The sequence below is a fragment of the Vanessa cardui genome, chromosome 22 (genome assembly GCF_905220365.1).
Source record: "Vanessa cardui chromosome 22, ilVanCard2.1, whole genome shotgun sequence".
Lineage (NCBI taxonomy): Eukaryota > Metazoa > Arthropoda > Insecta > Lepidoptera > Nymphalidae > Vanessa > Vanessa cardui.
In genome coordinates this window covers 4,962,529-4,980,671 of record NC_061144.1, presented here as the reverse complement: position 1 = coordinate 4,980,671, position 18,143 = coordinate 4,962,529, and the positions used below count along the sequence as shown (strand labels likewise).

General features: G+C 32.9%; 1 protein-coding gene across 1 annotated transcript; it reads right to left on the bottom strand.

The window, feature by feature from the left end:
- Positions 1-15,474: 15,474 nt before the first annotated feature.
- On the bottom strand, positions 15,475-17,733 carry LOC124539297 (UDP-glucosyltransferase 2-like). Its single transcript, XM_047116651.1, has 4 exons — positions 16,823-17,733; positions 16,138-16,360; positions 15,843-16,062; positions 15,475-15,756 (listed from the first exon to the last, which is right to left on the bottom strand). The coding sequence occupies exons 1-4, from the start codon at positions 17,642-17,644 to the stop codon at positions 15,477-15,479; spliced, it is 1,545 nt and encodes a 514-aa protein (XP_046972607.1). The 5' UTR covers positions 17,645-17,733; the 3' UTR covers positions 15,475-15,476.
- Positions 17,734-18,143: the final 410 nt, after the last annotated feature.

Genomic DNA, 18,143 nt, shown 5'->3' with positions numbered 1-18,143 from the left:
TTATTAAATTGAAGTTAACGTTATAAAATTCCACTAAAGAAGGAACTTTTAGCTGAAGAAGGAAACAGATAAAATTCATTTAAAGTCACATCACGTCCTCACTGCGCGGAAGTTGTACTAGAAGCTATGACACCAACTAAAAGGGAATCAAATGTACACAGACAATTTGTAAAATGCCTTAAATAACATCAACGTACACTGAAATTTGAACTTTAAAACAAGTTAGAAGAACTCATTACTGAATGAAAAAATCTGTCAAATCGGCTCTTTGAATACTAAGCATACCTACCTAGATATCCATGATATCAGTCCAGATCGAACAGTGGATTGAACTCGTGCATCTTAGCCGAAAATCTCGGGTACAAATTTGAGTTTATTATATGTTATAAATTTGTGTTTACTATTCATCTCCTGCTCGGCGGTGAACGAAAACATCGTAAGGAAACCTAAATTTGTCAAATTTCGTCGAAGTTCTTCCAGCAAGTGTATTCCACCAACCTGCATTGGAACAGCATGGTGGAATATTTTCTAAATCTTCTCCTCAAAAAGCGACGACGACGTAGCCCAGAAGTGGAAAATTTACAGGCTGTTGTTGTTCTTGTAATGTTGTATGACGGAAGAATAACACTTCTTTATAAGTGACAAAAAATTATTAAAAGTGTATCATACAGGTATCATTTTATATATTGTAAGAGTTCATAAATGAAGCAAAATTTTCTTATGGAATTTTATATCGAAATTATTTAATAAAGCTGAACGATGACCTTGTATTCATTTATGAATGTTTTGACACCTGTGTTGATTTCATTTAAACTGAGACGATTCAAGATGAACACGTGAAGGTTATAAGAGTACAATTTTAAAGCGACCTTTTTTCGTGTTATGCGTTTTTCATGTTCGTCTGTTAGGAAAAACATTCTTAGTTCAAAATGGTTTTAAACGGTACTTTAAATCGTCATATTAAGAACTGCATGTCATGTAATCAATGTATTTATTGAAATAAATTAAAATCGCTGTTGCAATACATGACGTAAAACGAGAATGTTGAATAGGTCTCTGAAAAAACTCAAAAACGAAATAAATAGGTCCATAAAAATATTAATTAAGATAAGATAAAAACCTTTCACCAGTACATACAAGCCATTTAGATTTATACAATTTGCAGCTCATGGAATAAATATACACTATCTGGTATTTTCACTTTTCGAGAGCACAATAAATTCACAACAATTTATGGAATGCCTCGCCACTGACAAATGACGGTCATTCATATCCAAACTAAGCTTGGTATACAGTTTTCGACATATCCGATTTTAAATCTGGAAATTGTCAGTGGTCAACGTTACAGCTAACATTTTATTTGAGAACTATTCATGTTACTTTATTAATTGGATAAATATAATAGCCAGACCGATGGCACGATATACAAGTGAATCATAACCGGACATGGTAGGTTAAACCCAGATAAGTGTTTCTGAATTTTTATGTAATTTATTTTTGTGTTTTGATTATAATTGGTGTCGAATTTGACAAAGTTCATATAGAATTTTATATAATTAAGGGCATTGTGATAATGGCGCCGCGACGAATTTTTTTAAATTATTGTTCAGGTTATTTTAATTTGGCATTTTTCGGTAATGTTTATATGTACATGTGTCAAATATGATATGACTAGAAAGAATGTTACATGTGATAGAAGTCCCATTGAGTCATATAGCCATATTCTTGTTGTTTATAATGTTTTGCATTTCTTCAATGTTACTTCAGGCAGAAAAGTATGGAAGAAGACATGCGCCGACCCAAGAAATAAATCAGATAAGGGTTCTGCTCTTACCCTATTTATTGACGTATGACGGGTAGCATTGGACTAATTTATAGCTAGTATGGTAAGTGATCACCATCTTCAATACACATCAGACCTGCATTTGTTCATTCATCATATCACCAGCCTTTGCCATAGTTACACTGTCTCACTCGCCCTACAAATTTGAATACAATAATGCTAAGCATACATATATTATTAAACAATACTATGTAATGTAATACTTTCAACACAATTTTCTATTAGACCAGCGTTGTGGAATGGGTCACGCGAGTTTTAAGCAAAGAAAATAATTATTACCGCCCAAGGATATTTGGGATACATGTGGTCTTGCCGACAGGCCGTCAATACACTTGTAATGTCGTAGCAACAAATAGTAATGGTATTTATGGTGAGAATGACAATTTACAGTTGTAACTTGATAAGGTTTTCTTGGCCCATCAAGGAGCTCCTTCACTACATAGTATAAAACGTCGCTTTCTCCGTCCCTATATTACTCTGTATGCTTAGATCTTTGTAACTACGCAACGGATTTTATATAGAGTGATTCGAGAGGAAAGTTTTTATATATAATACATGGACGACATAGTAAAGAAACACTGATAATTTTAGAAGTCTCTAATGTGAGGTCGTAAATAAACAAATTCTGTAGTACATTTAGTATCAGTTTTGCAAGCGAGCGATACCGGTGCGGATCGCTATCTATCAATATTCAAGAAAACACTGATGAACAGAAAATTTAAAATAAGATTTAATAATGTGGAAGTTTAAAATCTGCAACAATACCGTCAATCAAAACTTTGTTGCTAACATAACTATAGTTCGTGCTTCAGAATTCACTGTAAATTGCATTTAAATTACTACAAGTACAACTAAAGCTCTTCAAGTGTTAACAATATTACAAATTGAGAGAAATTTCAGAATTGTCCTTTTGGATCTTATTGTATAATATGTCGGCGCAAACGAAGGAAAACACGTATCCAGAAATGAATTAGAATAATAATTTTTAGTGAATTCTGACATCTTAAATTAGTCTGAAATATTTTAGCGTCCATAAAAAGGCAGTATATTGAGTGAATGGTCTACTCACCCATTTTTATTATAAAAGGCCGACCGCCCTCCGGTATCGACAGGCTTGTTGTCGGAGCGATCGGACCTCCTCAGTTTGGAATAAATCAGAGAACAATATTTCTTGAGTTTAATTTCTTACCTTCGAGAATCGATAGAGATCAAAACCCTGACATTCGTGACGTCGGCAATCCTGACGTGTATGACGTCATGCTTTTAAAAACGAGCCGGGACAAGCTACTTTGTCATATTATATAATACCATATTGATTCCATTGTTTTGTATTTGTGGTTATCTTTTTCATTGTCCAGAAGATTATCTAACGAATAACATATAATAAAAAGGTGCTGATTTGACTTTTAAAGAAGCAAAGTGAATAGTTGGCCAACAGATGGCGTGGCTTTTTGCACTGACGGAATGGGACCAGCGCAAAGTCGACAGGGACAGTTTTCGGCCGACTAGCGTTGAATGCACTCACATTCTTTCTACGAAACGTTTACCTCTGCTGCTCTTAACATCTTACTATCTGTTAAGGAATTGTGATTAAATTAGTGTGAGTATTATTGTCATTACGGTGATTTTTTTGATTTTTATGTAAAGTAAAAGAAAAGGTAAAGTAACAGCCTATAAATTTCCCACTGCTGGGATAAGGCCTCTCTTCCATTAAGGTGAGGGTTTGGAACATATTCTACCACGCGGTTCCAATGTGGGTTGATGGAATGCACATGTGGCAGAATTTCAATGTAATTTGACACTAGTTTAGATGTTTTCCTTCACCGCCGAGCACGAGATGAATTATAAACACAAATTAAGCACATATATATAGTGGTGGCTTGCCTGCGTTTGAACCCGAAATCGTCGGATAAGATGCAAGCGTTCTAAACACTGGGCCATCTCATTTTATGAACCAATTTAAATAAATAGTCAGCTATTGTCTTTGTGTTACTTCCCTCATCAGTCGTTAGTATTAAGTTCCTTGTGATTTTTTCTTGTTGTGTAATATGTTTCTTTATTTTTAGTATAAGGGCTTTTAAGTTTCAGTTTTTGTTCTCATAATTTCATTTTTTTATTTTCGTGTGCGCGCATATGTTTATGTTTACCCAATAGTCTGGGGCCATCTGAAAATCAGTGCTGTGCATTAGCACAGCTTATACTGAGATGAACCCCTTCCTACCTATTTTACTTATTTTAATTTTTTTCTTGTATAATATATGTAATGTATGTGTGTAGCAAAATAAATGGTTTAAATGGTTTTATTACCAAGTTTGAAGCGAAAGATAATTATAGTCGTGATGATTCACATATATCGCAAGTTTTCGAGTAATATGCAATCTATTATTTCGAACTAAAATAATACCAAAAAATATAATATTAAGAAGAAGCATAAGTTACACCGCAATGCACACAAAATATTTATTTTCAAATCAATTCGCCGTTCTTTAAGAAAGGACTACGATCTTTTTCTTATTCAGTAGCCTTAACAGTGATCTTTATTTCTTGTGTTTTTCGATGAATTAGTCGACTCGTTTATAACATATTCAAGGAACCTAAAACAACTCACGAAAGTAACTTGGATTTGATGAATTGTATGCCCTCTCAGTGCATCAGCATCTTCGTTATCGTGTAACGTATACACAGTTATTATCGATAACTTATCAACACTAACAATTCCACAACAATTTGTTGAACTTGAACAAACGAAACTCCCCGCATGTTTTGAAACGAAGATTGCAAAACAAAAGTCTAGATCCAAGAGCTTAGCTGTTCGTAAACAGCATTGTAGCAGTCAAGACTTTATCTTTGTAAAAATAAATAGAACTTTTTAATAATAAAAATGAATTAATAATAAATATTATATAACACCTCGCCTCATTGCCTCCACTGGTGACAGGAGGACTGGTTCGTTTTTTGCCCAGAGGATCGGAATTGCGATTCAACGGGGAAATGCTGCTAGCATTCTTGCCACCATTCCACGCGGTCAAGATTTATACAGTGACTAGCTTTAGTTATAGCTTTATTTATAGATAGTTATATATATATATATATATATATATATATATATATATATAAACTAAAGCTAGTCAGTTGTTAATTCTTATGTTATTAAAGCACACATGATTAATATCATATCAGACATACACGTGTACTTGAAACGATACTCGAGATAACTAATTAATATGACAGATGAGTACTAGAACATTGTAATATGTACTTCTGATAATATATAGTGCAATAAGTGTTGCTAAAAATATAACCACAAATATGCAAGTCATTAAAAGTATTACATATCTGTCATGCAAGATTATATTAAAAACATGGAGCTAATAATTTATCTTTTTTATTTTAAACATGAGCTGAGATGGCCCAGTGGTTAGAACGCGCGCATCTTAACCGATGATTTCGGGTTCAAACCCAAACAAGCTCCATTATATATATATGTGCTTAATTTGTGTTTATAATTCTTCTCGTGCTCGGCGGTGAAGGAAAACATCGTGAGGAAACCTGCATGTGTCTAATTTCATTAAAATTTCCATTCCATGCAATGCGCATTCTACCAACCCGCATTGGAACATCGTGGTGGAATATGTTGCAAACCCTCTCCTCAACGGCAGAGGAGGTCTAGCCCAGCAGTGGGAAATTTACAGGATGTTACTTTTCTTTTATTTTTTATTTTAAAGGAGTTTAAATTACAACATGCTAAACTACAGGAATATACATTTCAATTTTCGTTATCCAAACTTATTTGCTACATCTATTGACTTTCACTCAGGAGGCGTATGTTTTATTCATGACAACTAGCCGTATTCACTGCAGAGAATTTGAAGTCAATACAAACAGTTGCTTTTTTTGGGCTTGACTTGATACTTTGTAAATAGGAAAAGTTACCGTTTTGCCGTGAGAATTTTCAATTAGTCTGAGTGTGTTTCGTATCCTGGCTTTAAGGGTAATTTCACTTTGTATATAATTTGATATTCTTTACGTTAACAGCCTGTAAATTCCCGTACTGCTGAGCTAAGGCCTCGTCTCCTTTTGAGGATAAATTTTGGAACATATTCCACCACGTTGTTCCAATTTTTGTCGATGGAATACACATATGGCAGAATTTTGATGGTATTAGACCACAGAGATTTCACTGTCGAGGTGAATTATAAACACAAACCAAGCACATCATTTCAATCAGAATATTTAGTGTTGCTTGCCTGGGTTTGAACCCGTAATCATTGGTACAACGTATGTACGCGTTATCTCCACTTGTCCATATCAGGTCTTTGACATTAATTCGTTTCATAAATTCAAATCGTTTGTAAAAAATACATTGTTAGAAAAAGCATATTATTCGGTATAAGATTTTATAGATGATAAAAAAGCGTGGCGTTAGTACCTGTTGACTTCCAAGCTTCCAATTTTAATAATTGTATTTAACTAACATTGTATTTTTTAAAATTTAAAAAAGAGTAACTACTGAATTTCTTGCCGGTTCTTCTTGGTAAAATCTACTTTCCGAACCGGTGGCAGCTTCACTTAATTGTAAAATGACTATTCAAAAGTGCTTGTAAAAGCCTACTTGTATAAAGTTTATTTTGAAGATGATTGATTAGAGTTCAGTGCGAAAAAAAAACGTCAACAAATATATACCTTTCTGAAAAATACATTAAGGATTAAGCAAGGAAGAAGAGTAAACTCACTACAATAATTTCGAAGTAAGATGTTAAAGATGGAACCAAATCCAACTTCATCGCGTATCAAAAATTGGGTCACAATATAACTAATGCTTCGAAACAGAACACTTCAAATAAACATGATGAATTCAACGATAGTCAAAATCAAAATCAATCAAAATAAAATTTATTCAAGTATGCTTTTAAAAGCAATTTTGAATAGTCATTAATTGATAAGGAATAATACAAAGTCGCCAAAATGAGTAATCAGATATTTAAAAAAAAAAAATCCAGTACTTTAATTGTAAGTTGATTTCAAAGGAAAAAAGAAACGGTAGCATAATATAAGGGAAGTAACGTTAATTAATAAACAAAATAAAAGTGTTCATTGACGGCAAACTGATTAATATGAACAAATTCGAGTATTAACTGCACTGTAAGCGTTTAAATTATCCGAAATCGTGCTGGTAGTATATCCAATTGTTATCTGTTTGAAAATATTTACAAAACATTCGGGGTTCATAAAATTATGAATACTATTCTCATTTCCATGAGGATCATAAATTCGTTCGAATTTATGGAATGGCTCTCCACAATAGGTGAGTCATATACAAAATAAGCGTGGAACGTATTTTTCTGTTTTAATTTTCAATCTGTATAATTTGATAATATAAAAGCAAATAGTTTTATTATTAAACAGCGACCCGATCCGGCTTCTCACGGATGCAATGCTGATACTAAATATAGTAAAGAATGTCGACATTATCAGTGTTTCTTTACTACATATATTGTCCGCGTTATTATATACAAAAATCTTCGAATCACACTAAATATTATAATAGATAAGGCCACCTCTTCCATTAAGAAGAGGGGTTGGAACATATTCCACCACGCTGTTCCAATGCGAGTTGGTGGAATGCACATGTGGCAGAATTTCGATGAAATTAGACAGATGCAGGTGTTCCCACGATGTTTTCCTTCACCGCCGAGCACGAGATGAATTATAATCTCATAATTATATATAGTGGTGCTTGCCTGTGTATTTAAAAAATGCATCAAAATCCGTTGCTTAATTTTAAAGATCTAAGCTTATATAGGGACAGACAGTGGTAAGCGACATTACTTTATGCTATATAATGATAATGATGCCACATTAAGGTAGAGTCGGTTTGTTTTTATATTACGGTAAAATTAAGAAAAATATTGGAATTATACAGAACTGGAAACGCCTTTTCGTCTGCTTTATAGAAGCATTTCTGGCTAATTTTATTACGTTGCTACAATGCGCCTTCTAGATTATAATATTCTGAGTTATTTTAGTACAACGATGAACGAGATCGATCAAATCAGATCATATTATTCTTTATTTAAGTCCCCTTATCATCTAAAGCAATTTTGTATCAAGTGTTTAATTTATATAAAGCTACCACCGATTCCGAAAGTATATATATATATATTTCTTATCTAGAAAAAACAAATAAACCACTCACGCTTTTTATCTTTGATTTTATTTTGAATATGCTTTATTTATCTTATTTAAAAAAAAACAATGTTTGACTCAGACTTTCTTAATTTTTTCATATTTAATAATTAAATAATTACATTTTGAACAACATCACATACATTACTCTAATCTCATATAAGTAGCTAAAGCACTTGTGTTGTGAAAAATCAGAAGTAACGACAGTAACACAAACATCCAGACCCATGACAACATAAACAAATAATGAACTTTTTCTACATCAGATCGGCCGGGAATCGAACACGGGACCTCGGAGTACCTAAGAAAACCGGTGTACACACTACTCGACCACATAGGTCGTTAATATATTTGCACATTGGTCCCATTTCAAGGTAAGGAAATAATTCAAACTCAGTTATTTATTTTCTTAATATTTTTTTTTTATAATTACGAATAATCAACCTGCAAATAGTTTTCCTTGCAAGCATATTCAATGCTAAAGATTTATTTATAAAATTTCTATGATATAACCCAACCAGTATCATATCAATTCTATGACGATTAAGTTCGAATTGATTATTAATTTTCGAATTTAGAACATTTAATTAAGGAGTAAGATAACCTAGGCATGGGCATGTAATGCGGAGGAATGAGGAACATATTCTGAAGAAGGCCTTGAGCATGGATGTGGATGGATATAGAGGTAGAGGACGACCAAGGAAACGATGGATTGATTGTGTAAAAGACAATATGGTTAGAGTGAATGTTACTTATTATGTTATGTTATTATGTTAGATGACGTCTGATAGAGAAGTATGGAACTAGAATACATGCTGCGCCGACCCCAAATAAAATTGGGATAAGGGCAGGAGGATGATAAACAATGATGAAGATTAAAATTTCTATAACTTTGCAAGTAATACCTTTACACAATTTTCTCTAATCATTAAATAATACTTACATTCGTTAAACCACCGATCTCTTTTGTCAGTGCAAAACTTTATATAGAATCTCACTCAATAAAAAAACACATTATTAATAACATAAATAATACACATAATAGCTAAAATCAAGTTCACTAAGTCAAAATATATATAAAATCCAGAAGTATTTATTTATCAATAATTTTCGGACGGATCGTTACATGGGTTAAATGCGGGGAGCGTATCTCAGGAAATGATTTATAAAGAGGACCGGGTGCTAACGATTGAGGAAATTATTTAGATAAATAACGGATTTCTTTCCTAAAAAGATACGTTAGACACGTACTAAGTTTGTATCAAAGTTGAATGAAAATTCGCTTTTTTACCCTCAACATAAATTACGTAATAAGCTATACTATCTGTACTAATATTATAAATTATAATATATGTATAGATGAGAAAGTAACTCTGTCTCTCTGTATTTCAAGACCAAACCGCTGAACCCAATTTTCCAAGAAAGGATAGAGGGTAATCTTTTTTTTAAATATAACAGATCTTCCTTTAACTTAAGTCACCACGTCGGATAAAATATCATCACTATTGTATGTTTTTTCATCCTATTACAGGATGAAAAAACAATATATGATTGTGGGTTCAACTCCAGGCAAGAACACTGAATTTTCATTTGTTTAATTTGTGTTTATAATTCATTCCGTATTCGGTGGTGAAGGAAAACATCGTGAGGAAACCTGGATAAGTCTTATGCAATGTATCTCGAGCAATGTGGTGAAATAGGCTTCTAACCTTTTACTCAAGGGGGGGAGAGGAGGCCTTAGCCCAGCGGTGGGCAATTTACAGGCTGTGACTGTGTGATACTACTGATATATTTATTTAGGTACTGACCAACAGATAGTAACTAAGCTCACTCACACTAGGAATGTTGTTTTGGCGAGTCTCAAAAGTAACCCATATATAGAGGTAATAAAGTTGCCTTGTCTGTTTTAATCATTTGGTTATAGTTTATCTAGATATATACATAATATAAATTTTCAAGCATACTCTGATGGTATGACTTAAAATAATGGCTTATAATTTATCCATCTCCATCTTATAAAAACAGAGGAGGAAAGAACTTAACTGACTCGGTATTGGAAATCCTTCATTCAATCCTTCAATCCCTCGTTTCGCAACTCAACTAACTCGTTATCAGAGTTAGAGTGCCAGATTTCGAATAACTCACTTTAAAATAAACGTTTTGTCCATAAACAATTGCTTCATAATTTAGTCCGTATTATTTATTACGTGTCTAATGAAACTTTGGTTATTACAATATTCTAAACAAAAATATATACTCAGATTAGTTGATTTAAATTAATACCGATTACGCTGACGGCGTAGAAGAGCACAATTGAGTCTCCATGTTGTGATTATATTTAATTTTGAGCTCGATGTGAAGAAAAACATCGTTAGAAAACCTGCATATGTCTAATTTCAACGAAATTCTGTCACATGTGTATCCAACAACATAATCTTCTTCTCAAAGAGAGAGGAGCCTTGTGCAGTGGGAAACTTATAGGCTGTCACTGTTATTGTACTTATGCTGACGTCCTTGTAAAAATAAATGTAGTTTTTATGAAGTAATTACGACGTGAAGTAGCCTAAATATTGTCTTGATCCATAGAATATTTTAACATTAATTAAGTGTAGTTACGTATAATTTTGGTTTGATTATTAATTTCTTATTATTGTTAAAAATGACATAAGTGTCTGAGCCAATAGAAAGAATTTCACTTCAAATAATTAAAACGATTTTATCGATGTATGTAAAAATCAACTGCAATATTCTCTTCTCTTGGTAAACGGGAAATGACACTTTAAATGGTTCGATCAAGCCAAGCTGATGTTTGAGAGGTGTGACGAGGCCACTATATTCGGCAATCGCAGATTTTCACGATTTTTCCGTTAGTTACAAGTTGAAAGCCTGTAAGCGTTTTGAATTTCGAATTTTAAGCCAGTCGAGAAATGCTTGCCGATCTAGATCACTAATTTGTCAGAATACCGAGGGTACTGAATAAATTTCAACGAGGATATAAACATTCATATTAATTTATTCGTATATCAACATGCTTGTTTACGCTAATTGTTGCATTTGATTTATGAATAATTTAATAATAAGCTGAACTTTAATAATTTCAATAAGAGTTCAAAATTAGAAACAGCTACTGAACTTAAAAAAAATATGTATTTACTAAACTATTTTTTGAGGAGACGATTCGGAACAAATTCTACCACGCTATCCCAATGCGGGTTGGTGGAATACCTTCACCACCGAGTACGAGATGATTTATAAATACAAATTAAGCATATGAATATTCAACGGTGCTTTCCTGGGTTTGGACCTACAATCAACGGTTAAGATGCACGCGTTCTAACAGCTGGGCCATCTTGGCTCAATTAATAATCATCAAACCCAAAAATTATTAGGCCACTTTATTCTTATTTTTTTCTTGTCTTGAAGATCTGGAGAGAATGAAATATCAAAGCGATTTTTCCCGTTGTGTTGAAAGTGAAGAGGGCAATCAAAATACTTTTTGAGACTTTTTTGTTGAGAGGCTAAGCCCCTCCATTACAAAACAGTACTCCTTTCTACTTCATGTGTTATAGCCTTTGCGTTAATCGTCAGACAATCAGGACGTTTTTCAACCGACTTCTAAAAAAGGAGGTTAATTTTTCGACGTATATGTATGTAACATTGCTAGAATTTAATTATATTCTAATACTAATTCTGTACCCGCGACCTTGTACGCGTTTGAATTTAACAAAAAAATAAATTATTGAAGCCTAAGTTACTCCTTATTATATCAGTTATCTACCAGTGAAAGTCGAGTCAAAATCTGTCCAGCCGTTCCAGAGATTAGCCGGAACAAACAGACAGACAGATAGACAGACAAAAATTCTAAAAAATGTTATTTTGGTATGTGTACCGTGTACACATACATATGCATTGAGTGAAAAAGGGCTATTTTAATATTACAAACAGACACTCCAATTTTATTATATATATATGATCCATATAGGTTTACAAGCACCTGTGCTTAATTTCGTAACTGTATGTTTATATGTCGTTGAGATGATCATTTTTAATCTAACTTATGTACACTTGAATATTGGACAACATCACATACATTACTCTGATACCAGTGTAAGTACCTAACGCACATGTGTTACGACAAATCAGAAATAACGACGCTACCCCAAGACAACAGAAAACTAATGAACTTTCTACATCGACTCGGTCGGGAATCGAACCGGGATTTGGAGTGGCGTACCCATGAAAACTGGTGTCCACACAACTCGACCACAGAGGTCGAGTAACTTCATAAATATATATATATATATATTTATAGATCACTAGCTATTTTTATCAATTTTGATGTTTGATAACATTTTCATTAAAATGTACTCGTAGATATAGTGTAAGTAAATTTGAAGATGACGATGTCTACTGCTTCATTTATATACAAATACATACGTGATAAATTTCAATCGTGTCGGCTCTATAGTTCTGGAGATTACGTGATGAATTAATGTATGAATAGTAATATTATGTATAGCGATATAAATATTTAAATTGGTTCATTCCTTGGTGGTAGGGCTTTTTGCAAGCCCGTCTGGGTAGGTAACACCCACTCATCAGTTATTCTACTGCCATATAACAGTACTCAGTATTGTTGTGTTCCGGTTTGAAGGGTGAGTGAGCCAGTGTAACTACAGGCACAAGGGACATAATATTTTAGTTCCCAAGGTTGGTGGCACATTGACGGTGTAAGGAATAGAACAGCTTCATTGTCTATGGGTAATGGTGACCACTTACCATCAGTGGCTACTTTTTTGCCTGACACATGACATCAACGTCTTAAAACGCGAACAAATACGCAGGCAACTACTAGTATGGGATATAGATGAAGCGATGGAAAATTGCTATTATTAAATATCAACCTATAAATTTGCCTCTATTGGAATTAAGCCTCATCTTTTTTGACAATGGTTGGAACTTATTCGGTCACACAAATGTTTGCGTTTTTCTCACGATCTTATAAATATTAATTACCTACAGTCGGGGTAAGAAAAAGTTTGTCACCTTAAGATCTATTTTCGTGTGCTCAGTTTGAGCGATAATCTGCTTTATAAAGTGAGAATGATATATTGCGTCGCAATAATTTATTGTTTAGATTCAAAAGGAACTAAGAGTTTAAGACTTGATAAAAGAATGCATTTCATAACTGATGAAGGTTTTCTTACTCTGACTGTACATGAAAATTTGATTTGGTGTGGGCACTTACTTCTTGATCCATTGCTAATGCTACTTTAAATTGGATAAACAACCGTCACTGTCAAAAACTGGTTAAAACTCCTAAGAGTCTATCCGTATACTAACGGAAGTTCATAATTTTAGTGAATGTGTGCTTCATTAAAACAATTTCAAATAGCTAAGTGATTTTATTTATTGAAACATTGATAAAATTACGGACCATGGCAATACTAATAAATATAGTAAGTAGGATTCAACAGCTTAGCTTATCATACAAATATTATGTGTGAAAGTAATAATGAGCGATTTTCGCATTATCACGACAAAACCACAAATGAGGTGGACTCAGCGTGAATTACAACCTATGTATATTTATAACTGAATTTATTGGAAACTGCATTCATCTGACGCAAACAGATTCCCAGAGAACAGTTAGATATATAGAAGAACGTAATGTACAGGTAAAATTACCTGTGCCTACATATAATAAAATTGGAGTGTCGATTTTAATTTTTAACAACCGCTTTTAACTAAATTCATATATATGTATACACGATACATATACCATAATAAAATTTCTTACAATTTATGTCTATCTGTCTGTTTGTTCCGGCTAATCTGGAAAGGCCGGACCAATTTTGAAGGCATTTTCACTAGCACATAGCTGACGTAATAAGGATTAAAGCAGTTTTATTTTTGAGTTATGTATAAAATAATAATAAAGTGAAGCTGCAATATCCAAATACTGCAAAGTACCGCACTCCGGCGTCACGTCGGCTACTTTCCTCTTTCCAACAACCTAATATAAAAAAATCAGCCTTAAACAAAATTAAAAGCTGCAGAAAGATTGAACAGTAACTTTTTTTGTTAAATTCGAATAATTCCGAAGATCGCAGGTTGAAAATTAGACGTACTACATGACGAAAATAGTTTTTACAAAAACAATATCTAGATTCAAAAGTCATTTGACAATTCCAAATCGTTGCCATTTGAAAAACAAACAGCATTCCAAATAGAAAACAAAGCAATTGTCGACCTGAGATTGACAGTGACTTATTTTCTTTGGGCATTTCGTTTCAATAGAAATAACTCCTATCACTGCAACATAAGGCATATTATTGCATGACGAAATATCCAAATGTTTTGTCAAGTTAACGATTGTTGACTTTTATAAATTGGACTTTAAATTTTCGTTTTAAGAATACATTGGTTTGATTTATTTCTTCATTCTCGTAATGGATAAGAGATTTATGATTAAATTTCGAATATATATCTTTTGTCTCTTTCTTTTAAAGAAAGTTTGTCACTAATGCGAGGTAGACAACAAAACACATTTGCTTATTGGTATAGCCGGTGTAGGTTATAAATGTTAAATAATGTTTGTGTTTAGTCCATTTTGTAAATTTCTTTGTAAATATATTCAACGTAATAAGATTAAGTTGTAAATTATTTTGTGATTGTTGTTATGGATTTTAATAGTAGTTGCCTTATTTTATTAATTTTTTATGTAATTATTATTGTTGTGTTGTTTTAGGTTATGGGTCTCCAATTCGTCTAGTGCTATAATGCCTTCAAAATTAATTTGAGCATGTAATCGACCGAGCCGATCAATCTCCATCGTGTCTTCTCCATCGCACGTGACATTGGCGAAATAATATGTGCCTTTTTGGCACAAATAATAGCCACAAAACAAATGTTAAGATAAGAATAGATGCGATTCAGCAAAGCAGAACTCACTAGGTTACCTAAACAAAGAAGTATTTTTCACTTATACAAATCAACGATAAAAAAAGTATATTTCACAAAATTAGTTAAGTCGTCGGTTGAAATCGAAATTTGAAGTATTATATTGAAAACAAATTTTCACAAAGACACATTGTTTAGGAGCCGAGATGGCCAAGTGATTAAAAACACGTACATCATAACCGACGATATGATATTATTTTGAGATGACATTATATTAAACACTGATGACACTCACCACTAAACAAGTTTATTTTGCAGAGATTGCGGAGGACCTGCGGTTCCAGCAGGTGTGTCGACAGTGGAAGCAATCTCCTTGAGTCACGGCATTTAGAAAAGGTAAAAGCAAACTGGTCATCAGGCTAACTCAGGCGTTTTTCGAATGTCATTGTCGAATGTCTTTGTACAATTTTTAATTTACTTTTTTTTTATTTCTGTGGAATTTCCCTAAACGTGACAGTTATATCATAATAAAAAAACAATAATATTAATTAATTTTACTTTTTATTCGAATATACGTTAACCTTGATAATACCATACGAATAACAAACATCAATACTAACAATAAAGTTACAAAAGAACCTAAAACAAATAGTACTAAATCCATGGCGTAGTATTCAGTCCAATGCATGTGAGCTGCCGGCGGATGTAGATGCGCCGCGCCCTTGTGTCTTAAGACGTGCTCCGTCCACCACACGGCGCGCTCTAATGTTGATATTGGTTGATCTCGCATGGTATCTCTTAGTTTTACAACATTTTCACGAAAGCTAAAAAATATCAGATTTAATTATCTATGTTAAATGACCTAAAAATAATAAATTTTAAAATATTAGTAAGAATCTGTTATACATACCTATTATTAGTAACAATAGTTTCTATGGCCTTCTTTAGTTCTTCCTCTGTAAGTGTATCTATATTAATTTTGATGCCTATATTATGTATGACATATTGTTCGACATTGTACCATTGGTCTCCAAGCATTGGTACGCCGATAAGAGGTACTCCAGCTGTTAGCGCTTCGTCTGTCGATTGCAAGCCTCCTTGAGTTATGAAAAGCTTAACTTTAGGATGTTCTGAAAATATCAACATTCATATTATAATTGTTACCTTGATGACTTTATGTCAATGAAATAAAACATTGAACTCACTGAGTAAGTCGGACTGTGGTAACCATTTAGAAATTCTTACGTTCTTAGAACGACCTGGAATTTCATCTTTATCCCATTTCCATAAAACGTCGTAAGGCAGCTCAGAAAATACTTTTATAAATATTTGTATCTTCTCTTCCGGTAATAATGAGGGTTTGACGTTTGTACCGAAGCTCATGTATATTACACCATTCTTGGAAGCGTCAAGATAAGTTTTGAGATCCTATAAAAATATAAATGATTTACTTTCTTCAGGCCACACACAAGATATTCGTGAGGTAGAGAACTGAATAAGAAATTAATGCAGAAATAGATTTTATGCAAAAAATGTTTTTCGAATTAATTTAAAAGAAATAAGGTCTAGCTTTATATGTACCATATCAGATTTACCAATGGAAGTAATTTAATTCTTTCTCGGGCAACTATTGTGTACAAACAAACTAGCTGCGATTAGGATTTTCATTTTCATTTAAAAATTTAGATATCAGCTATACAAAAAAATTCAAATGTAAAAGAAAAATCACCATAAAATTATTAAATTATAATTTTTTTTCAGATTTTCTCGCAAAATCTATTAAGATAAGATGAAAAGTGATTCAAACAAAAATAATGAAATATATACCAATAAACTCGCTCTTCAGATAAAATTAATTTACCATTAAAGCAATTAAGTATTCTTACATACCTGTGGTAATTCTTTAGCTGGATTTTGGTGTAAACCTCCTAAATAAACAACATTCGGTGCAACAGGACGGTTGAAATCCCACAGCGGATAGATATTTAAAAATAGCATTTGTATATTCTTTCTTAACTCTGTAATACTTGGAATACTCGAACCAAATATTTTCTGTAACATTTTGTCTTCTGAAGGTATAAGATCAGCATATATATATTGCCCCTTAAATTCTTTATATAATTCTTGAATTTTTTCCCACAATGTCAAATTATTTAGACGTTGGCGAATTGCTACAGGATATAAGAGAGGATTGGTTGCAGCTCCTACATCGTCAAATGCTTTATATAAAGGACCGAATGAGCTTATGGATATAACCGGCACTTTGTATAAATAACTAAAACCTACAGCTGGTCTCACACACGATTCTATAAAGATTAAATCAAATCTATTTTTCTTATTTCTTATAAGTTTCTGAACCTCGGGTGTTTTCATTTGCTCTTCAAAAACTCCGGCCATTAATCTAAAAAGAAAACCCAGTTGTTCGTAAAAACTATCTCCGTTTCCTTTATCCGCTGTTAAGAAATTTGTCCACATGTCATAAGATATATCATGGACATCTATTTCAGTCAGGTTTTGAGGACTTTGTCCTTTTGGAAAAGCTGGATCTGTTGTTATCACTGTCACATCGTGGCCACGTCTTGCTAATTCTTGCACCAGGGGACGAAAAACTATTTGATGACTGATAGATGGAGTTGGAAAAACTGCTAATATTTTCGCACACTCACATTTTATGAATAAAACAACGAAAAACACCGCCAGTACGTTTGACATATTTGATTAATTTTTATGAACTAGCCGATAAGACAAATTTATAGCTATATAAATATTCTCTGTTGAGTGATAAGCAATGTAAAAGGTGACATGTGGTAACTATGATAACACATGAACTTTAATTATGGCAGTTTCGTAATGACTTTGCTTTGTCATGCTCAAATTATGTTATATGCTTACACACAATCTGTTCAGTGACTTTTTTGCGAGCAATCTATACTTACTACTATATAAATCTGTATAGTCTGTCTGTACACTCAATTGTTTTGTCGAATTTCGTCAGAAGTATTTGTTTTTTGGGGACACTCATCAGTTTTACTATTTCTCAAAAATTGGTTAACATTAAAAATTTGTGCTTGCGCAAATTTGATAGGCTATCTATACATAAAAGAGGATGTGTTAGTACGTATGTGATCTATAGACTCAGAAACTATTTGACCAATCATTATGAAAATTAAGTATGTATACGTATTTTTTAAGGGAGATATTCCACCCATTT

What these genes read in the sequence shown, in the direction of transcription:
- LOC124539297 (XM_047116651.1), bottom strand. Translation starts at nt 17,644, where the DNA reads ATGTCAAACGTACTGGCGGTGTTTTTCGTTGTTTTATTCATAAAATGT. An exon ending in CAGCTAAAGAATTACCACAG is followed by an intron (nt 16,361 to 16,822) that starts GTATGTAAGAAT and finishes ATATTTTTATAG; the next exon opens with GATCTCAAAACTTATCTTGA. An exon ending in ACCACAGTCCGACTTACTCA is followed by an intron (nt 16,063 to 16,137) that starts GTGAGTTCAATG and finishes TGATATTTTCAG; the next exon opens with AACATCCTAAAGTTAAGCTT.